Source organism: Eimeria necatrix, genomic scaffold, assembly GCF_000499385.1.
Source record: "Eimeria necatrix Houghton genomic scaffold, Enh_scaff243, whole genome shotgun sequence".
In the NCBI taxonomy this organism is placed as follows: Eukaryota; Apicomplexa; class Conoidasida; order Eucoccidiorida; family Eimeriidae; genus Eimeria; species Eimeria necatrix.
In genome coordinates, this window is record NW_013653006.1 from 13,780 (window position 1) to 35,346 (window position 21,567).

The 21,567-nt window shown below is 54.5% G+C and overlaps 5 protein-coding genes across 5 annotated transcripts; 2 read left to right on the forward strand and 3 right to left on the reverse strand.

Moving 5' to 3' along the window:
• Positions 1 to 265: 265 nt before the first annotated feature.
• Positions 266 to 670, reverse strand: ENH_00033370 (hypothetical protein; the record flags this gene model as incomplete). The annotated part of the gene is made up of 1 exon (XM_013580266.1): positions 266 to 670. One exon carries the CDS (start codon positions 668 to 670, stop codon positions 266 to 268), a length of 405 nt encoding a protein of 134 aa, XP_013435720.1.
• A 1,608-nt stretch (positions 671 to 2,278) lies between these two features.
• ENH_00033380 (hypothetical protein, conserved) lies at positions 2,279 to 5,511 on the forward strand (the record flags this gene model as incomplete). The annotated part of the gene is made up of 2 exons (XM_013580267.1): positions 2,279 to 2,662; positions 2,950 to 5,511. 2 exons carry the CDS (start codon positions 2,279 to 2,281, stop codon positions 5,509 to 5,511), a joined length of 2,946 nt encoding a protein of 981 aa, XP_013435721.1.
• A 992-nt stretch (positions 5,512 to 6,503) lies between these two features.
• On the reverse strand, positions 6,504 to 11,179 carry ENH_00033390 (hypothetical protein, conserved; the record flags this gene model as incomplete). Its single annotated transcript, XM_013580268.1, has 9 exons — positions 6,504 to 6,915; positions 7,160 to 7,351; positions 7,484 to 7,585; positions 7,750 to 7,867; positions 7,995 to 8,057; positions 8,171 to 8,223; positions 8,994 to 9,073; positions 9,774 to 10,687; positions 10,981 to 11,179. 9 exons carry the CDS (start codon positions 11,177 to 11,179, stop codon positions 6,504 to 6,506), a joined length of 2,133 nt encoding a protein of 710 aa, XP_013435722.1.
• Positions 11,180 to 12,436: 1,257 nt separating this feature from the next.
• Positions 12,437 to 18,392, forward strand: ENH_00033400 (Glutamyl-tRNA(Gln) amidotransferase subunit B, mitochondrial , related; the record flags this gene model as incomplete). The annotated part of the gene is made up of 14 exons (XM_013580269.1): positions 12,437 to 12,789; positions 13,038 to 13,408; positions 13,644 to 13,722; positions 14,512 to 14,614; positions 14,963 to 15,025; positions 15,377 to 15,446; positions 15,899 to 15,990; positions 16,244 to 16,378; positions 16,608 to 16,693; positions 16,961 to 17,057; positions 17,341 to 17,471; positions 17,610 to 17,667; positions 18,073 to 18,140; positions 18,272 to 18,392. The coding sequence occupies 14 exons, from the start codon at positions 12,437 to 12,439 to the stop codon at positions 18,390 to 18,392; spliced, it is 1,827 nt and encodes a 608-aa protein (XP_013435723.1).
• A 205-nt stretch (positions 18,393 to 18,597) lies between these two features.
• Positions 18,598 to 20,329, reverse strand: ENH_00033410 (hypothetical protein, conserved; the record flags this gene model as incomplete). Its single annotated transcript, XM_013580270.1, has 5 exons — positions 18,598 to 18,697; positions 18,825 to 18,877; positions 19,096 to 19,254; positions 19,505 to 19,833; positions 20,242 to 20,329. 5 exons carry the CDS (start codon positions 20,327 to 20,329, stop codon positions 18,598 to 18,600), a joined length of 729 nt encoding a protein of 242 aa, XP_013435724.1.
• Positions 20,330 to 21,567: the final 1,238 nt, after the last annotated feature.

Below are 21,567 nucleotides of genomic sequence, written 5' to 3' on the forward strand. Positions count from 1 at the left end.
TTTTCAGTTTCAAATTCGAAATGAACATTTTTTATTAATTCATTTTCAGTTTCATAGTTGAGTGCAGTTTGTTCAACACAGCGAAAAAATGCGAGAAGGAAAAAAGAAGCAGCAAAAAGCAACGGAAGCAAATCGAAATAACAAAGTTGGAGAGATTAAAGAGATCAAAAGAGATTAAAAATATAAAAAGAAATAACAGAGATAAAAGAGACAAAAAGAAACAAAAAGTGACAAAAAAGATTTAAAAATGATTAAAAAGTGAAACTTACCATAGACCTTCCTCTCGCGCCGCTTGCGGTAACAAAAGCCGCAGCAAGCTCGACAGGGGTGGCACTTGCAGCAAGAACAGCGAACCATCCCCACGTGCTGCTGCTGTTGCTGCTGTTACTGCTGCTGCTGCTGCTGTTGCTGCTGCTGGTGAGGCCGTTGCTCCTCTAGCTGGTGGTTCTGGGCTCGTGGTGCTCTTTGGGCTGCTGCTGCTGCTGCTGCTGCTGCTGCTACTGCTGCTGCAGCTAGTGCTTATGGTCATTGCCGCTCCTGGTAGTGAAGCTGACGATGTTCTTTGCGTTGCTGCAGCTGCTTTGCTGCTGCTGATTTTTCGCTGCTGCCGCTGCTGCTGCTGCTGTAGCTGTAAGGATTTGTGCAGCAGCAGCTGCTGCTGGCTGCGCATTTGGTTGTGCAGCAGCTGCTTTCTATCTGCGTCGAGCTGCCGCTTTTGTCCGGTCTTGCGCTGTTGCTGTTGCTGCTGCTGTTGCTGCTGCTGCTGCTGCTGCTGCCGCTTGTATCTGAGCTTGTGTGGCCTTTCAAAACCCTTCTCAGCCACCTCTAAATGGCTTGTCTGATCTTTCTGTGTTATTTTCGTTTTGTTTCTTTTTGAGATTTCCCCATTCAATTATTGAAGACTTTTCCTTTCTCCCTTTGCCTCTACTTTTGCTGCAATATCCATCCACTGTTGTTTCTATTTGCTGCTATTTGGCTGTCTGTTTGCTTATCTCCTATGTTCCTTTTACTCTCCCTGAAGACGCCAGTGCCTCTCAGGTGTACATACAGCTCAGGCTGCAGAGGCGACGGCGCGAGGTGTCTGTACACCCCAACAGCGGCCTGTGGGGTGGCGCCTACGGCTCTTTCTTTGCTTTTTTTAGCTTCTCTTTTTCTTTTCTTTTGTTTTCTTCTTTTGCTCCTTCCCAAGAAAGTCTTTATTATTCTTCCTTTTGTCTGTTCCTTCCTGTTTTGTTTTTTCTTGATGCTGTCTTGTTTCTCTCTGAGTTGCGCTCTGTGGCTGCTTTTCTGCTTCCCCCGCGTGTCACTGCAGCAGCGGCCTGCTGCTGCTGCTGCTGCCAACAACAGCAGCAGCAGCAGCAGCAACGGCGGGGCCCCAAGGGCCTCAGAAGCAGGAAGGGACAGCCACAAAACTTAGGGGGGAAAAATTGCAACTTTTGTTTGTCTCAGCTGGGCGGCGCGGGGCGGACTGGGGGCTGCTGCTGTTGCTGCCCTGTTTTCTGATTTTTAATCCTTTTTCTGATTTGATAGACCCATAAAACCCTAAACCCTAAACCCTAAACCCTAGTTTCACTCATTTTATGGCTGCCGCTGCAGCGGTCACCCTGGGAGGCGACGGAGACGCACACGGCCGGCGACCAGGTAAACCCTAGACCCTAAACCCTCATAAATGGGGGCCAGCTGCTGCAAAACTTCGCCTTGAGTTGGGTTTCAAAACTTCAAACCCTAAACCCTAAACCCTAAACTCTAAACCCTAAACCCCAAGCCCTAAACCCTAACGGCTGTCTCTGGGCTGGCTGCGCTGCTCTCCTGCCCCACAAGAAGACACTGAAATTGAGTTGGGGGAGAGAAGCAAATAAGGAAGACACAAAATTTATTAACTTAAAAACAAAACAGCAAAAACAGCAGCAGCTGCCGTTGCTGCTGCTGCTGCTGCAACGACAGCAGCAGGGAGATAGGTGTAAGGTCACCTGGCTCACAGCAGCAGCAGCAGAGCCCCCCTTTAGTCTCGCTGGGGTCTCAGCAGCTGCTGCTTTTTCTTAATTTTGGTTGTCTTCGGGTGTACGTACACCTGAAGACTCACACCTCTAACCTATTTTACAAAAGCTAGTCTGCCTGCTGCTCTGTTCCGCAGCAGCAGGTCGAGCAGCAGCAGCAGCAGCAGCAGCAGCAGCAGCTTCGGCAGCTCCTCCCGCTGCAGCAGCAGCTCAGCTGACACTGTTGCTGCTCATCAGCTGCTGAGAAGCACAGCCAGGGCCTCAGGCCTCCCTGCAGCACAATGGAGGAGTCCGAGGCTAGCAGCGCGGTCTCTGCAGCTGCAGCTGCAGCAGCAGCAGCAGGAGCAGCAACTCCTGCTGCCTCTCTTATCTCTCCTTCTACTCTTTCTGATGCCAATTCTGTTGCTGCTGATGCTGGAGCAGACGCAGCAGAAGCAGCAGCAGCTGATGGGTCTCCCCAAACAACCTCGAGCCTTTCAAAGAGTCAGCACTCCCGTTCCAGGCAGCAGCAGCGGCAGCAGCAGCGGCAGCAGCAGCGGCAGCAGCAGCAGCAGCAGCAGGTGACGCGTCTAGGCGCCCTCCGGGGCACCCGCTTGAGCAGCAACGTCGGCAGCAGACGCACCTGCAGCAACTGCAGCAACAGCACAAGCAGCAGCTTGCAGTCCGTGCGGCTAAACTTCACAAACCGCCTCTCAAACAGTCAAGCAAGTCATGCTGCTGCTGTTGGAGCTGCTGCTGCTGCTGCTGCTCTTGCTGCTGCTGTTGCCACAACCGCTGCTGCTGCTGTTGCTGCTGCTGTTGCCAAAACCGCTGCTGCTGCTGTTGCTGCTGCTGCTGAATCCGTTGCAGCCACTGTTCTCGTCTAGCTTATGCAGGAGTTGCCTAGGCAGCGCAGACCCTTCTTGTGGCCATTGCTGCTGCTGCTGCTGCTGCTGCTGCTGCTGCTGCTCAGGCCCAGCTGGAACTACACGGAGTAGACGTTGCTGCTGTAGCTGGCAGCATCGTGAACCGCCTTGCCCTTACAATGCAGCAGGCTCCCCGTGGCCTTGCTGCTGCAGCAGCAGATCCTGCTGCATGTTTCCCTGTTGTAGCTGCCACTACTGCAGCGCCTGCTGCTGCTGCTGCTGATGAAGACGCCAGTGATACTGCTGCCGCTGCTGCTGCGGACCCCTTCAGATACGATATAACAGCAAACAGAAGGAAGCACAAGCAGCAGCTGGAGAGGCAGGAGCAGCAGCTAACGCTGCTGCAACAGCAGCAGGAGCAGCAGCAACACCAGCTTTTACTACTTCAGAAGCAAAAGCAGCAGCTGTCTCTGTGGCAGCAGCAGCAGCAGAGGCAGCTGTCACTTCTGCAGCAGCAGCACCAACAGGCACAGCAGAAAGTGCAGCAGCAGATTCAGCAGCAAGTCCACCAGCAAATGCAGCAGCAGCAGCAAATGCAGCAGCAGCAGCAGCAACAAAGGCAGCAGCAGCTACAGCAGCCCAGCAACGAGCTCTCTGGGCCTTCGCGCACTCTTGCCGCTCATCGTCTGAGCAGCGGGAGCAACGGGAGCCGCAGCAGCAGCAGCAGCAACTGCAGCAGCACCAGCAGCATTTTCAGCTATGCCAAGGAAGCAGCAGCAGCAGCAATCCCAGTCTACCCCTCAGCAGCACTTCGCAGCCGCCGCTGCGTTGGCATTCCCCCTACCCCGCCTGCGCGGCGTTTGCCTGCTGCTGCAGCTGCTGGCTTTTACGGCCAGCAGCACGAGAAGCAGCAGCTGCTGCAGCAGCGAACGAGGCAGCTGTTGCAGCAGCAGCAGCAGCAAATAAAACAGCAGCGTGCGAACCTGCAAAAGCAGCAGGAGCACCTGCAGCTGCTTCTGGCTCACAAGCAACAGCTCCTGCTGCAGTGCCAACAAGAACGTGAGCAGCAGCAGCAACAGCAGCACCACCAGGAGCTGCAGCAGCGGGTGCAGCAAGAGCTCAACAAACAAAATATGCAGCAGCACCAACAGCAATATCAGCAGCAGCAGCAGCAGCAGAAAAACTTATGCGGAGGCGCCCATGGATGTCTTCCAGGTGGTCCTGCGCGTCAGTTGCAGCAGCTTGCTGATCCATACCCGCAGCAGCAGCAGGTTAAAGAAGAAGTCCAGCAGCAGCAGCAGCAGCTGCTGCTGTTGCAGCAGCATCTTGCGGCAGCATCTTCTAATGTAGGCAAAGGGATGCAGCAGCAGCATTACGAGCAGCAGAAGGGACAAAAAGAGCTGCAGCAGGAGCTGCTGCGCAGCGGCAGCAGCACCACTTCAACAGCAACAAGTGCAATTCGAGGCGACAGTTTCTTGGGCTCTGTGTCTTCTGTGCTGATGCCTAAACTCGACTTACCTGCAAAGCAGCAGCAGCAACAGCAGCAACAGCAAATGCAGCAGCAGCAGCAGCAACAGCAAATGCAGCAGCAGCAGCGGCAGCAGGAATTTCAGCAGACAATTAGGGAGCAGCAGCACACGCATGCGCAAACGGACAAGGAGACTCAGACCTGGCAGCAGCAAGCGCAGCAACCACAGCTTCTGCAGGGGCCGCAGCAGCTGCTGCAGCAGCCCCAGCAGGAGCAGCAGCTGCCCCTCTACAAGCAGCAGCGCATGCTGCAGGAGCTGCAGTCGCGGATGCAGTACGACGCCTGTGAGCAGATGCTGCAGCAGCTTCAGCAGCAGCAGCAGCGCCAGGAGCAGAGCGAGCTGCAGGGGCAGCAGCAAGCTGCTGCCCGCTTTAGAAGCCAAACGCCCACCCCCACAAGCAAGAGCAGCAGCAGCAGCAGCAGCAGCATGAAGCAGCAAGCGCTTGTTTACGGTGCAGCCAGAAGAAGATCCGCCACGCCAGGGCTATTCCCAGCCACAATTTTACCTGCTGCTGGGCCACAGCAGCAGCAGCAGCAGCAGCAGCAGCACCGTCGCCCGATGGCGCAGCAGGCGGCCCACGGTGCGAGCCCTGCTGCTGCAGCAGCAAACCAGCACCCCGTGTTGCTGCCAGACGGGAGGCTCGTGGTGCAGTCGGAAGCAAAAGCCCAGGTTTTGGATGTCGCTTCTGCTGCTGCAGTGGCGCGGAGTACGGGGAGCCCAACAGCAGCAGCAGCTGCAGCAGCAGCAGCAAAGCCTCACCCTGTGCAGCTGACTCGCCTGCGGCCTTACTTAGTCCCAGTCGATATTTATGTTCCTAAACTGGTTCATGTCCCTTTACACGTGGTGCAGCAGCACGTGGAATATGCTGCAGCAGACGCAGCAGGCGCTGCTGCTGCACCTGCTGGGGCGCAGCAGCAGCAGCGGCACAGCTTCGAGCAGCAGCAGCTGGAGGCGTTCAACAAAATGCAGCACCAGCACTTCGAGGTGATGATGCAGCGGGCGAGGCAGCAGGCAGCAATCTGCGGCGCCCAAACGCTGCCTTTGCAGCAGCTGCTGCAGCACCAACAGCAGCAACTGCAACAACTGCTGCAGCAGCAGCAACTGCAGCAGCAGCCAAAGCAGCAAGCTGTCTTCCGCTAGAAAGCTGCAGCCAGTGTGGGCACAAAACTTGCTTGAAGGGCCACTCCATTGTCCTGAAGTCTTTTCCGCAGGCGCTACACCCTAAACCCTAAACCCTAAACCCTAAACCCTACGCGAAGGACTCAGTGAGTTCAAGCGCAGCGAGGGGTTGACAGTAGCTTAAAAGCTGCGCGCAAGCCTTAAAGTAGCAGCCTGCTGCAACAGCAGCAGATGCAGATACAACCAGGCTGCAGCAGCTGAAGGTCAGCAGCAGCAGCAGCTGCTGCTGCTGCAAAGGCACACCTAGGCTAACCCCCAGAATTCCTTTTACATTTTCTTCTTTACACACTCCACCTAAGTGCATGCATATAGTGGACCAATGGTTCACTGAGGCCGGCAATGCACTGCAAAGGCCTGGGCTTCACTTAGCGCCGTGGCTGCCACTGCTTGCTGATGTTGCTGCTGCTGCTGTTGCTGCTGTTGTTGCTGCTGCTGCTGCACCAGTCTGTTCTGTATCCTATAGTCATCGGGTCTAGGGATATGTACATACACTGCACTCCAGTCTGCTGCTGATTGCATGCAGATGAAGAAAGTGCTACACACACAGCGACCCACTGTGAAGCAGCAACAGTGCAGCTGCAGCAGCAACTGCAGCAACAACTGCAACAGCAGCAGCAAGGGAGAGGGGCCCCGTAGCGGCAGCTGCAGCAGCGTGCTGCAGGTCCTCCGCGCGCTTCGAAGCCATTCTAAACCCTAAACCCTAAATAGAAAGACTTCAGCTAGCCCTAAACCCTCGAAGCTGAAAACCCTAAACCCTCGCAGCACCAAACCCTAAGCCTTGAGGGCCTGCAAAGCCCTGCAGCAAAAGATGCTGAATTCTATAGGCGAAGCTGCAGCAGCAAAGCTGCAGCAGCATCAAGACAAAGAAGGCCTCCAGTGGGGAGCCATCAAAGCAGGTGCTGCGTCTAATTGCTGCTGCTGCTGCTGCTGCTGCTGCTGCCACATTGCACATCTTAAGGCAATGGGTTGAGAACAAGAGAACGCACGTACACTTGGGGATGCTGCCTCGAAAGCTGCTGCTGCTGCTGCTGCTGCTGCTGCGGGGGCGTGTAGAGCACAACAAGAGAGCATGCATGCTTGCGCCTAAAGGCAAGAACCTTGGAGGCAGCAAAAGCCCCCCAGCTGCTGCTGCTGCTGCTGCTGGTGCTGCCGTTTTGCAGCTGCTTGGGAGGCAGAAGCACCCATTTGGTGTCGGATTTCTGCTGGTCTGCTGCAGCAGCCAGCAGCAAATCTACAGGCAGCAGCAGCGGCTGCTGCTCAGCCTCATCTTCCTCGCCATCCAGCAAACCCCAAGTCAAACCCTCAGCAACTTCTAGGGGAACTGGAACACACCGCAGGGCGGCCCCAGAATACCCAGAGGCCAGCCTGCGGACAAGAGAAGCAAACCTGCTGCTGCTGCTGCTGCTGCAGCTGCTGCTGCTGGTGCTGCTGCTGGTGACGATAGGTGGAGTGAAATGGATATATGAGAAAATGACGCTTAAGGGATTAGACGCAAGCTGGCAGCAAGTAAATAGAAACTTAGTCAGCATCTGCACAGCACGTCTACAGCTGCTGCTGCTGCTGCTGCTGCTGCTGCTGCCGCTGCTGCTGCCGCTGCTGCTGCACTTACTCGCTGAGTCCTGCTGGCAGCGCCTCTACGGAGATATCCGTCGGGAAGACACTCGTGGGCCTCGCTGTGTCGTGCATATCACGTGCTGCATCTGCTGAAGCAGCAGCAGCAGCAGCAGCAGCTGCGTCGGCGAAGGAAGCAACAAAAGAAGCAGCGAACTGCACGCGACCCGTCACCACGACTGCAGGACTCCTGCGAACGACAAGGGCAGCAGCAGCAGCAGCAGCAGCAGCAGCAGCAGCACGAGCTTTTGTGCTGTTGGGCTGCAGTTGGTCCCCTTGGATCTTTCTTTGTGGCTGCTTCTGTCTCCTTTGCAGCACTTACTGCAGCGCAGTAGCAGCAAAAGGGCCCCTCAGATCCCCCGGCTCGGGGCCCAGCACAGTCTCATCTCCCCAGTCCCCATCCAGCCAGTCGTCCAAATTAAACCTGCAGCAGCAGCAGCAGCAGCAGCAGCAGCAGCAGCAGCAGCGGCTGCAGTAGTGGCAGCTGCAGGTGCACTCCAGCCCGCCATGGGAGTCAGCGCAGCACGCGTATTGAGTTGCTGCTGCCACGAAGCAAATGCAGCAGCTGCAGCAGCAAGTGGTCCCTACTTGACGATCCTGAGAGGCTTATGCAGCTGCTGCTGCTGCTGCTGCTCGGGGAGCAGCAGCGGCTGCCAGCCTTGGAGCTCAAGGGCTGTGTCTGAGTCGATGTGGTAGAGCTTTGTCCCTGCAGCGTCCAAACGCAGCATGCGAGCTTGCTGCTCCCTTATTTGCTGCTGCTGCTGCTGCTGCTACTGCTGAGTCTGCTGCCGTCGCTGCTGCTGCTGCTGCCACTGCTGCTGTGGACAGCCTACTCTGGAGCCGCCCGCCGACGACCTCCCAGATGATGCCTGATGACACAGGTTGTGGGATGCGAGCTGCAGAGCACAACAGCAGCAGCAGCAGCAGCAATAGAGGCAGCAGCTCCCCAGGGGTCTTCTGTCATGTAAACTGCTGCTCTTGCTGCTGCTGCTGCTGCACTAGGGCTTGCCTTGCCACAAAGGCCGCAGATCTTCCCTGCCAAAGTAGACCACGCGGGGAGTCCTGAGAGGGCAATAAAGGCAGATGCATGCGCGAATATTCGAGTCCATATAATACATATAAATATCTAAGTATTTATATTTATATATATGAACACATGTATAAATAAATATTTTTACATTATTGTTAATGCTCTTAAGTGCCTCCAGCATGTGTACAGTGGGCAATATGCATTGAAGCCACCTTAGAATATTGATTTCGAATTAGCTTATGAGCACAGAGACAAGTATATATTATACATATTACATATGTAATTAAATAGAATATAAACTTATATTTCTATGTATATATATATATATATATAATATTCATGAGGACTCCAAAAGGCCGAATTTTAGGTGTGGCTGCGTGAGCTGTATGTACACCGCGCGAATTGCGCATACGGAAATCGTCAAGAGCAGCTCCAACGGGACTATTCGACAGCAGAAGTATAAAAGCGCGAAATAAATGCATAAAATATATTTAAAAGCATTTAAAACAAATATAAAAAATCTGACTTCCACACGAAAAGCCACACCGAAAGACGCAGTGCACTCGGTCCTGTGCACGAGGTGTACAGACACCCGAGCGATTCAGGGGTAGATTCGAAACGAACGAAAAGGCAGCTAAAGAGACGGAAAAAAGAGAAAAAAGAGACCAAAAGGGACAAAAACAGACACAAAGGGACCAAACAGATAAAGGAGATGAAAGAGACGAAAAAAAGAAATGAAAAAGAAAAAGAAAAGACAAAAAGGGACAAAAAAGACAAAAAACTCTTTGGGTTTCGCTCTCACTTGGGGCCTTTTTCATCAATCTGGCGAGCGCCGTAAAGAAAAAAGAAAACAGCAACGACCACCATGTTCACAGCAGCCCACTGAAGCACACATCACAGTCGTGGCTAGCTAGCTAGCTAGCTGGCTAGCCAAGTCGTTGACTAGCTAGCTAGGTACGTCATTAGCTAGCTAGCTAGAAGCATCGCTAGCCAGCTTGGCCCCTTGCTCGCTTGCTGGGTCGCTTGCTAGCTATCTACGTCGCTAGCTAGCTAGCTAGTCGCTGGCTAGCTAATTTGGTCACTAGCTAGCTAGGTCGCTAGCTAGCCAGATCTGTAGCTAGCTGGCTAGCTGGCCAGAACGTTGGCTAGCTAGCTGCCCCCGACTAGATAGCTAGCAGCGTCAGGTAGCTGGCTGCGCCAGATAACTAGCTAGCTAGCTTCGCCAAGTAGCTAGTTAACTAGGTGCACCCGGCTAGCTAGCAAGCTGCACCCAACTGGCACCGCATCTTTGCTTAGCTAGCTAGCTAGCTAGCTAGATAGCTAGCTGGCAGGCGGCAGCAGCAAGGGGCCTCGCAGGTGCTTAGAGCACGCACTCCGCAGCAGCAGCAGCAAGCGCAACAGCAGCAGCAAAAGCAGCATCATTACCAGCATCCACACCAGCAGCGAGCCCACCACCACCACTAGCAAAAACAGCAGCAGCAGCAGCAACAACAGCAGCAGCAGCAGCAGCAAGAGCAGCAGCAGTAGCAACAGCAGCAGCAGCAGCAGCAGCAGCAGCAGCAGCAGCAGCAGCAAGGCCTACTTTTCGGGTTCTGCGGAACTCGCGTGGGGTGACAAAGAACAAAAGACAGCCCAAAACCCAAAGGATTGGAGCCCAGCAAAGAAAGCCTGTGGCCAGCAGCAGCTGCTGGCAGCGGGGGTCATCATAGTAGTCTTCTTCTTCTTCTTGGAGATTTGCTGCTGCTGCTTCTGCTGCTGCTGCTGCTGCTGCAGGGTCTGCTGCTGCGAAGCCGCCGCTCACGCGCTCCCGCAGCCGCCGCCACAGCCGGCGCACCGGGCCTTCCGTGCTGCTGCTGTCACCTGCACTGGTGTCTGCTGCTGCTGCTGCTGCTTCAGCTTCTGCTGCTGGCGCTGCTGCTGCTGCTGCTGCTGCTGGCGCTGCTGCTGGTGCTGCGCGGCCCTCCTGCAGCAGTGCTTGTGCCCGACGAATCGCAGCCATGATGCCCCCCTCAGCAGCAGCAGCAGCAGCAGTAGCAGCAGCAGGCGCGGTAGCAGCAGCAGGAGCAGCAGCTGCAGGAAAGTCCGCGTTGCTGCGATCCGTGCTGCTCCTGCTGCTGGCGTTGCTGCTGACGCTGCTGCTCCTGCTGCCGATCTGCAGAGGCAGCTCCTGCTGCTGCTGCTGCTGCTGCTGCTGCTGCTGCTCCAAGCCAGCAGCAGGAGTGTCCTCCGCGTGCACCCCCTCCCCTATGACAGCTTCATATCTCCTGCGGCGCCTCCTGGGGGCTCGTAGCTGCAGCGGCTGCTGCTGCTGCTGCTGCTGCGGCAGCTGCAGCCGCAGCAGCCGCCGCATCCAAGCCATGGGGCCTGCTCGAGAAGCCACTTGGGTGTCAGCAGCAAGAGGGTCACCTGCTGCTGCTGAAGCTGCTGCTGATGCTGCTGCTGCTGCTGCGTCAGTGGGCCTTCCCAACACCCGCGGCTGCATCTCAACAGCACTTCCTGTAGCGGACACACATGCAGCGCAGCTCCTAGGCCACATGCAGCAGCAGCAGCAGCAGCAGCAGCTGCTGCTGCTGCTGCAAACTAGGCACTGCTGTCTTGCTGCAACGTTCGTCCTACAAGGGAACATGTGCTATTGAAACAGCAATCTTCTCTGCTGCTGCTGCTCTTGCTGTGGTTGCAGTTACTGCTGCTGCTGCTGCTGCTGCTCTTGTTGTGGCTGCAGTTGCCGCTGCTGCTGCTGCGGCTGCTGCGGCTGCTGCTGGTGCTGCTGCCGCTATTGCTGCACTCACCAAACGCGAGGTTATCTATTTCTTCGTTGCTATCCTCGTCAGCATCGAACAGCACATCTCCACTATCGAGGCGGTCATTATCTGACTCTGCAGCAGCAGCAGCAGCTGCTGCTGCTGCTGTTGCTGCTCGTTCTTCATCACTGGGGTTTAAAGCCACTTCACGGCCTCTCCCAGGGCCTCGCCGCGTGGAGCCCCACATTTCTGCTGCTGCTGCAGCAGCAGCTGCTGCTGCTGCTGCAGGCCAGCAGCAGCAGCGGTGGGTGTTGACGTCAGCAGCAGCAGCTGCTGCTCCTGCACCGCAGCCGTCACAGAAAGCTGCCGCCGCAGCCCTGAAGGCAACAGCTGACGCAGTGCTGTCTCTGCTGCTGCTGCTGTTACTGCGTCATCTGCAGAATGTGTGTGCTTTCTGCTGCTAGCAAGAATCCGTGCTGCTGCTGTTCTCCCCTGCTTCAGCTGCTGCTGCTTCTGAGCCGCTCAATACGATATATGACGTCCTGCTGCTGATCCTGCTGACAGCTATGCGTCATCCCTTATCTGGTGCCGCTTGCTGCTGCAGCTGCTGCTGCAGCTGCTGCTCTAGCTGCTGCTGCTGCAGCTGCTCGTCTTCCCGCTACTGGGGCACCCTCCGCATACTGTAGCAGCTCCTACAGCAAAGAAATGGCGTTAAAAACGGGAAAATTACGAGGGACTATGGGCTGCTGCTGCTGTTGCCACCGCTGCCGCTGCTGCTGCTGCTGCTGCTGCTGCTGCTACCGCTGGGGCTGCTGCTGTAGTCCTGAAACCGAAGTTGTTGCAGTTCTGAGCGTGTCTACAGCGCAAACAGGAAAGGAGAAGCTTGCAAATCAATCGTTTCAGGTGTATATACAGTCTTGGAGAACCCGGTATCACTGCAACATGCAAGACACCAGCAGCCGCAGCAGCAGCAGCAGCTGCTGCTGCCGCTGCCATCCGTAAGGCCCCCAGTGATCAGGTTGAATTACCCTCAGGCCTTTGAAATATTATTGACAAATGCGCAGGTGGAGCAGAAGAGACTAGAATTCAAATTAAAGCTTTTTTGTGCACAAAAAGTCCTCGCTTGCTGGTGCTGCTCCTGCCGCTCCCGCGGCAGCAGCAGCTGCTGCTGCTGCCACTGCTGCTGCTGCTGCTTAGTCCTCGCGGCGCACAATGTGATCTTGCAGCAGTCCCAGCTATCAAAAGGCCTCACCTGCAGGGCTCTCTACGCTGCAGCGGCGGCTGCGGCTCCTGCTGCTTAAGTAGCTGCTGCAGCAGCAGTTGCTGCAGTGCTGCTGCAGCTGCTGCTGCTAAAGCAGCAGCTGCTGCTGCTGCAGCTACATCTGTTACTGTAATTGCTGCTCGGAGCTCTTCAACTCAGCTGCTGCGGCCACTGTAGAACGAAGCCGATGCTGTAGCAGCAGGAGAAGCAGCAATTGCTGCTCGTAGGACCAGCAGCGAAGGCATGGCTGCAGCAAACATGCAGCAGCGGCCGAAGCAGCAGCAGCAACTGCTGCTGCTGCTGCTGCTGCTGCTCCTTCTGCTGCACATGCAGCCCACTCTCATGGCTAGGGTGCCCTCGCCGTGCTTTATTCGCACAGATGTTGCGGCTCCTGCTGCAGCTCCTGCTGCAGCTGCTGCTCCTCTTGTGGCTACAGCAGCAGCAACTGCTGCTGCCTGTGCGGGTTACCCCCGGCTTCCCGTACGCCAGACTCTCGTACAGCAGCGCCTCAGGTGCAGCAGCAGCAGCAGCAGCAGCAGCAGCAACAGCACCAACAGCAGTATCGGCGGAGGGACGGCAAGCTCTGCAGACGAAGAGTAGGCGTGAGCAGCACAAGCTGCAGCAGACGCAGCTGTTGCTGCTGCTGCTGCTGCTGTGACTACCTTAAGCCTCTGCAGGCGAAACATACTAACTCTTGCGTCTGTTGCTGCTATTGTATGGAATTGTTGTCCCCTGCAGCAGCTGCTGCTGCAGCTGTAGCTGCTGCTGCCTTTGGAGTTTCTGCTGCAGCTGCTACAGCTGCAGCCACTGCTGCACCGCTGCTGCTGCTGCTGTGTCTCTGCAGGCTGCAGCTAATAGCTGGGATAGAAGCCCACGTGCAGCTCGCCACCAGCAGCAAGGCGTTTTGCTGCTGCCCGGCGTATCCCCCTGTTGCTGCTGCTGCTGCTGCTGCGGGGCCTGAGGGAGAGCAGCGTCTGCTGCTGCAGCACGAGCATGAGGAGGCGCCGTCGGCGCTGCCGTGGATCCAGCAGCAGCAGCAAGAGCAGCAGCGGTGGCAACAGCAGCAGCAGCAGCAGCAGCAGCTGCCCGCGTGCTGCTTGCCGAACTCAAGGACTTGTCCCATTTGCCTGGGAGATGGGGGGGCTCTTCCTTCTCCCAATAGAAAGGCAGTCGAGTTGGCACTTGCTGCTGCGCTGCTGATGCATTGCAACACCGGTACTGCTGCTGCTGCTGCTGCTGCTGCTGCTGTTGCTGCTGCTGCTGTTGCTGCTGCTGCTGTTGCTGCTGCGACTGTTTAGATTAAAATGCGCCGAGGTAATGTTGCTGCTCTTCTCTTCCCTTGCCTGCACATCAGGGACCAAGCTGCCCTTGCTGCTGTCCTTGCTGGTGCCATTGATGGTCGTGCTGCTGCTGCTGCTGCTGCTGCTGCTGTTGCTGCTGTTGCTCACAGCTGACGTGCTGCTTTTCGACCGCAAGTGCTACGTGTACCCTGACCTTGCAAAGCGGTACCAAATTACGCAGACTTTCAAGTGGGTCTTCTGATGGCAGCAGGCAGTGCTGCTGCTGCTGCTTCTGCGGCAGCAGCAGCTGCTGCTGCTGCGGCAGTTGCACTGCCAGGTGCTGTTGCTGCGGCAGGTGCTCTTGCTGCAGCAGTTGCTGTTGCTGCTGCACTTGCTGCTGGCGCTCTAGTTGCTGCTGTTGCGGCACTTGTGGCTGCAGGAGCGGTGGGTTGATTTTTTTAATTGGTTGGCTGCAGTTGCGACGCTGCTGCTGCTGCTGCTGCTGCTGTTGCTGCCAGTCCGAGTTAGTATAGTGGCTAGTATTTCCGCCTGTCACGCGGAAGACCCGGGTTCAATTCCCGGACTCGGAGCTTCTTAGTCTTTTGGCTCTTTTCTACTTTACTTAAGGACTTCAAACATTTTTATATTTTTCTTGATCTTGTCCTGTGCCATGTTTTATTATTCGTAGTGGTTTTATTCATATTGCAATTATTGGCACTTTGTGAATTAAAGCCTGTTCACGCACTGAAAAGGAAAAAATGTTTAGGGTTTAGGGTTTAGGGTTTAGGGTTTGGGGTGGCAAGTGTTGGTTTCTGTGTAGCCTCGGGTTTCCTTCTGTTCATAAAGGGTTTAGGGTTTAGGGTTTAGGGCTTAGAATTTAGGGATTACAGTTTTGCAAATGTTTTCATTGAAACATCTGTCTTAACTTGTCCTTAATTTCGTTTATTTTTGTTTATTTTTGTTCATTTTAATTTATTTTAATTGATTTTAATTTGTTTTAGTTAATTTATTTATATTTATTTGTTTCCTTCTTCGCAGCCCGATTGGCTACGACGGTTTCGTCGAAATTCCCTCTGGGCGAAAAGTGCAAATTCAGAAAGTTCAGCTTGAGGAGGACACAGCCACAATGAAGCGGGGGGAAGTGAGCAGAAAAGTTATTTTAATTTACTTTAATTTAAAAATTAAATGTTTTGTTATTACTTCGGTGTAATGACACCAGTTTAAATGGCTGTGCTGCAGCCAAAGAATGCAGCAGAGACGAAGCCCTGTGGGGGGAAGCAGCAGCAGACAAGCAGCAGCAGCAGCCTTAGCAGCAAATAAAAACACCTAATTATAACTTTTAATGTAAAAAATGGAATATATGAAGCTCGGAAGCAGAGAACATGAGCATGCAGCAGCATGCAGTTAAAAGACAGACGAGCAAACGAGGTAGGCTGCTTCATTTTCTGCTCTGCTGCTGCTGCTGCTGCTGCTGCTGCTGCTTCTAAAGGACGGCCATGTAGAGTTGGACAGCAACAGAGCGGGAACTCCTTTGATAGAAGTAGTAACCAGGGTGAGTTTGCTTTTTTGTGTGTTCACTTTGTTTTCTTTTTCTACTTTGACCCCCCATCTTTTATATCTGCCACATTTTCATTCAGTTTCGATCTTTATCGCGTTTGTACTATGCTCCTATGCCTTACCGTCGCTGCTGCAGCTGCTGCCGCTGGTGCAGTTGCAGCTGCTGCTGCTGCACCTGCTGCAGCTGCAGCTGCATGCAGCCCTCACGCCGTCGCTGCTTTAATGCGCCCTTTATGAGTGATACCGGGCCCTCTAACGCCGCTTTTTTTGCTGTTGCCACTACCACTGTTGGTGTTGCTGCTGCTGCTGCTGCTGCTGCTGCTGCTGCTGCTGCTGCTGTGTTCAGGCGGAGCCTCTGTCTCCCGCGGAAGCAACCGACTTTGTGTACGAGTTGTTTACGGATCTGCGCAATGCGGGTGAGCCCTTCTTGATTATGCCCCAGGCCTTGTCTTTTGTGTCTTTTTATTTTTAAATCTCCTTTTTAATTAATTTTTCCTTTCTGAGTTTCTTTTTTTTTGTTTCTTTTTGCCCCTCTTTCGTTTTTCTCTGCTGCCTCTGAAGTTCTTGTGTTCATGGCAGCAAAGAAGCCGTTCCCGTTGCTGCAGCAGCTGCTGCTGCATGTGCTTCTAAGTATCTCCTCTACAGCAGCAGCAGCACCTAAGCCCTGCAGCAGCACCTGCTGCATGCAGTAGACGCAGCAGCAGCAGCCTCTAAGCCCTGCGCAGCAGGACCCAAGGGTTTCCTTGGGAGCAAAGAGGCGAAGGGAGCAGCAGCAAAAAGAGAAAGATGAGCGGGAAAACCAAAACGATGATTAAAAATTAAGAAATAAATGAAAATAAGTTGCTGCTTCCCTTTTCTGTGCCTACAGGCATCTGCCGCGGCGAAATGGCCCGCGGCCGAGTCCGCTGCGACTTGAATGTTTCTTTGCGCTCTCGAAACGCATGCAAAGACTTCCCGAGGGTAATTTGGGGCTGTGGGGCTGCATGCGCAGCAGCGCAGCAGCGCAGCAGCGCAGCAGCGCAGCAGCGCAGCAGCTCCAGTTGTACAGACACCTGCTGCTGAGCTGTCGGGACGCAACTGGCTGCTGGTCTGTATGTACATTTGCGGTTTAGTGCCTGGGCTGCTCGTTCAGGGTTCAGGGTTAGAGCCTTAGGGGTTAGGGTTTAGGGTTTAGGGTTTAGGGTTTGTGTTTCTGCGCCGTGCATGCGTCAAGGTGGAAATAAAAAACGTGCGGAGCCTCAGGGCGATTCGCCGCGCTTTGCATGCGGAGGAAAAAAGACAAAAAGACATAATTGCAAAGGGGCAGGAGATAGAGCCCGAAACGCGGCACTGGGATGACGCACTGAAAGTAAAGCTGCTGCTGCTGCTGCTGCTGCTGCTGCTGCTGCTGAATTAGCAGTTTCTGTTCGCTGTGCAGGCGCCGCCCCTTGTGCTGTTGCAGCAGCAGCCGGTGCAGACACGCAGCTGCGGAAAAATGCCATTCTGCTGCGGCGAGAATAGCAGCATTCACAGCAGCAGCAGCAGCAGCAGCAGGAGTCTGTGTTTTGCTGCAGCGTTCAGTGCCACTGCGTTCGAAGGTCAATTCGTCTTGGGTCTTCTTTCCATTTGAGGAGACGCAGATACCTCCTGTGTCTCTTGACAAGGAGACGAAGGCAAGAATTAAGTGAGGGTACAGGCATGCAAAGCAGGCACTGCTGCAGCAGCAGCTGCAGCAGCAGCAGCTGCAGCAGCAGCAGCTGCAGCAGCAGCTGCTGCTGCTGCCGCTTTCTGTGCCCCTTGCAAAATCTACTCCTTTTTGCATTGTGCCTCTGCGTTGTTGCTAGGGGCACTGTCCAGTGCCTGCCTTCCTCCCTTTGACTGCGGCGTGGGGTTAGGGTTTAGGGTTTAGGGTTTAGGGTTTAGGGTTTAGGGTTTAGGGTGTGGCGTGCAGAAGGGGCCTCGTGCTCTCCGCGGCGTCCCGCCGCAGTTTATATCGGCAGTGGGGTCTTGAGCTGTCTCTGCGGACTGCCATTGCCAGAGACATAAAAGTGAGAAGCAAAAATTGTAGAGAAGAAAAATAAAAAACAAAAAGTATAAGAAGAAAGAAAAAAGAGAAGTCAAAAAGACACAAGCAGCCACACTGACCCAGCAGCAGCAGCCACTCATGCAGCAGGCTGCAGCAAGCAGAAGCAGAAGCAGGATGTTCCCGCATAAGGAGCAGCAGCAGCACCTGACCTGGGGCGGGACAAGGCCTGCTGCAGCTGTTGTTGATGCCGCTGCTGTTGCTGCTGTTGCTGCTGCTGCTGCTGCTGCTGCTGCTGCGGCTCTCAGATGGCTGAGTTTTATGAGCAGCTAGTTGCTGCTGGGGCCCCCCCAGTGCGAAGTGCAGTTTTCCTTTTGAATGATCTTCACGCAGCCCTTCGAGGGGTTTCTCCTTTGAGGCCTATTGAGTGGGTTCTCAGGTGTACAGACAGCTCATGTGTACAGACAGTTCAGGTGGACAGACAGCTCAGGTGTACAGACAGCTCAGGTGTATAGACAGCTGAGTGGGGCTCAGCAGCCACTTTTGTTTATTTCATTTTTTGCTTCTGCGGCTGCAGAGCTGGCGATTTGGCCCCTGCGCTTTGTGCTGCGGAGAGAAAGTCTTTAAGCAACAAGGTAGGCTGGCGGCATTCTAAGGGTTTGCATTCTAGGGTTTAGGGTTTATGGTTTAAGGCTTAGGGCTGAGGGTTTGGAGCCTAAGGAGTTGTGCTGCTGCAGGGCCTGCGCCTTTACGCTGCTGCACTAGCCAGAGGAGATCCACAGGCGAAGCAGCTCTTGGCCGAACCAGTACAAACCCTAAACCCTAAACCATTGCTGCCCTAACCCTAAACCCTAAACCTTTGCTATAACCCTAAACCCTAAACCTTTGCTGTTCAAACCCTAAACCCTGCACCTACAACCCTCCCTAAACCCAGGCTAGCGCATAAGGGGAGCGCCTTATCTTGCTACTTGGGGTTAGGCTTCAGCTGGCGCGATAGGGTTTAGGGTTTAGGGTTTAGGGTTTAGACTTTGGGTGCGCAGAGAACGCAAGAGGAAACAGCAACAGCAGCCAAGGAGGCTCTTGAAGAGCTCATAAGAAAATCAAAGAAGTAAACCCCCACAATTGCAAACCCTAGAAACCCCAAGCCACACAAACCCTAGGCCCTCACCCGCCAAAGCCGGGAGATCCGTCTGCTCGACAGAATGAAGTAGGGTTTAGGGTTTAGGGTTTGCGCCGCAGGAAGCAGCCCGGGGCGCTCGTGGGCGAGCTGCTGTCCATACACCCTGGGCTCTGCCCCCGCACTGCCAGAAAACTTGTAGAGGAAGCTTTGGCTAGCCAGGGCTTTGCTAGCCACAGCTAGCTGAGCCGCAGCTAGCTGCAGCTTGCCGCAGCAGCTAGCTGCAGCTAGCTGCAGCTAGCTGCTGCCAGTTGCTAGCTGCTGCTAGTTTCGCAGCGGTAGCTGCGGCACGTCTGGCTGCAGCCCACTTTGCAGCAGCACACAATAGCTGCAACAGCCGCGTAAGCTGCAGCAGCAGCAGCTGCTGTTGCTGCAGCAGCTGCTGCAGCTAGCGGCCTGCTTTTCTTTCCTTACGAGCTACCCGTTGTTTCTCCTTCTCCATCCGCTGCTGCTGCAGCAGCTGCTGCTGCTTGTTGCGCTGCACCTCCCTGCAGCAGCACAGCCGGCGCATACGCAGGGGGCCAGCGGCTGGGCAGCTTGTAGAGGCTAGGGTTTAGGGTTTCTCGAGGGTTTAGGGTTTGGCGAGGGTTTAGGGTTTAGCAAACTTAGCCTCACATCTCGTGGTCTGCTTTGGCCTTTGCCCGAGCCGCCTGAGCTGCTTGCTGCACCTGCAGGCAGCACTGCAACGGGGACTTGGGAAATTCTGTCTAGGGTTTAGGGTTTGAAAGGGTTTAGGGTTTAAGAGGGTTTGTATTTTGCGAGGGTTTTGGGGTTTCAATGGACTTCACGGTCTAGTGTTTGAGAGGGTCTGGGCGTTGAGAGGGTTTAGGGTTTGAGGCAGTTAAGGGCGTGAGAGGGTTTAGGGTTTAGTTTGGTGCTGCTGTACTCTGGCCCTGTTGTCGTTGCACCAGATCCCAGGGTCGTCACCTTGCTTCCTGCTGCTGCTGCTGCTGCTGCTGCTGCTGCTGCTGTCGAGCTGTAGCTTCCCCTCTTCGTCGCACTCAACCATTTCGTCAAACTCGTATCCATACTGCTGCACCACACGCTGCAGCAGCAGCAGCAGCAGCAGCAGCAGCAGCAGCTCCGCATTAATACACAGCGACAAACAGCAGCAGCAAGCCACCGTGTGCAGAAGCAGCGCTTTGGAGCTAACGGCGCTTCAGCAGCAGCAGCAGTGGCAGCAGCTGTAGCAGCAGCAACAACGGCAGCGGCATCAGCAGCAGCAACAATAGCAGCAGCATCAGCAGCAGCAACAACGGCAGCAGCAGCGGCGGAAGCAACAGCTGCAGCAGCACCTCCCGAATGCGGCTGGCTGCCTCATCCTCCGGCTGCTCGTCCACTTCTGCTGCTGCTGCTGTGCTGCTGGAAAGGACTGCTTGTAGATTTTGCTGCCGCTGCTGCTGCTTCTGCTGCGCTGCTGCGGGCAACACCACTTCCACCCATCTCGCGGCGCAGGAGCAGCAAAAGTCCTGCAGCTGCTGCTGCAGCGCGCTATCTTCTAAAGTGAGACTGAGGGTTTCCAGCAGCTCCTGCTGTATTTGCTTCTTCTGCTGCTGCTCATCTGCTGCTGCTTTTGCTGCTGAATTCAAGCTAGCAGATGCCTCCAGCACCCCAAGGATGTATTCTGCAAAACCACAACCGCCGCTAGGGTTTAGGGTCTAGGGTTTAGGATCTAGGGTTTACAATTTAGGGTTTTAGGTCGAGAGTTTATGATCTATGCTGTGGAACCTAGGGTTTAATGTCTAGGGCTTAGACTAGTGTGTAGGGTCTAGGCCTCAGGGTCTACGGCCTTAGGGTTGGACTCAATGGCTTAGGGTCTGGGGTTTAGGGTCTTGAGTTCTAGAGTTTAGGGTTTTGGCTGAGTGCAGCCAGCCACAGCCTTGGCCGCAGCTGCTGCTGTGTGTTTCAGGCTAACGGGGCTGGGGTTTGAGGGTCTTTTGGCCTACAGATGCTGCATATAAGGAAATATTTTCTTAAAATTCATTTAAAATTCAATTAAAAAATTAAAAACCTTTTTATAAGGCTTACGGACCAACGAATACCTCTGTGTCGAGACCAAGCGCCTCTAAGCCGTCCTGCAGGTACTTTTTGAACTCCTTGAGTTCTTCTGTGGCCTCCATTTGAGGGTTTAGGGTTTAGGGTTTAGGGTTTTGCCCTGGGGCTTGCGGTTTGGGCCTTGAGGCCTTCGGCTGGGGGGTTTTGAGGCCTCAGAGGACTTCTAGTGAATCTCCTTTCTTACAAACTCGGCAGCGTCAGAAATCAAACCCCTTCATCCAGACTTGAGTTAGGCATTAACTGCCTTATCCCTGATGCTGCATCTCTATTTACTCAGATATAAATCCAAAAATATAAAAATTTAGATATATAAATATCTGTTCTTATATATTTGTTCTTATTTCGTTAGGGGCTATGGGGCATCACGTCTTGCATGCCATGGGGCCCCCCGATACGAGCGCAGCCCTAAGTGTAGCACAGTGGATGAACAACTAGATCCATTAATTGCGAATTCTAAAGGAAAACATTAAAACTATATTTCGAAGAATTAAAAAGCAGAAGACACTGGAGGGAACGCTGTGCAAACCCCCAATCTGCAGCCAGTCGCTGCTGGCTAGCTGCAACAGCTCAATTTAAATGGCGACAGCGCTAGCTGCAGCAAAAGGCTCTATTCTTTTTTGTGTCTGCGGCTATCTTTACCTACCCATGACTAGCCACGAGCTAGCTGCAGCTCTTTGCAGCTAGCTGCGCAGTGGCTGGCCCCAACGCCACAAGGCCCTCCAGTTAAGGTGATCTTGATAAAGTCCTAAAAGGCCATTAAGCTCATTTGATGAAGTCCAACTAAATCCTGTTGGGCCCCCAAGCCTCCTTCAGCCACAAGTGGCCCACGTTGCCCCACTTGTGCCCTGACGGGGTCCCCTAGGAGACCCCTGCAGACTTGACGGGGGGCCCCACGGGGGGCCCCCCAGACTTGACGGGGGCCCCCGAGGAGGCCCCCCGGTCAAGTCTAGCTAGGTTTTTCGGGGGAACCCAGCTGTGTTGTCGCTGTGTCCGTAAGCAGTAAATATATTACCCACAAAGTGCTACAAGCAATAGGTGGAAAGAAATGCATTTAAATGGACATCTTTGAATGCACAAGATCGAAATTCGAAGCCGCTTTCTGCAGGTTGATTCCTAAGAGGCAGTCGCGGGTGCACGAAGTCGACAACTGTACGTACACCCGAAAACCTGGGGCCTTTTTGGCAAAAGCAACAAAGCCACGAAGGAAAGTAAGAAATATAAACCCCCGAAAACCCCGCGGGGCTGCCTCTAAGAGGCGCATGCAGAACACAGAGCAGCAACGAATTTCCGGCGGGCGCCCCAG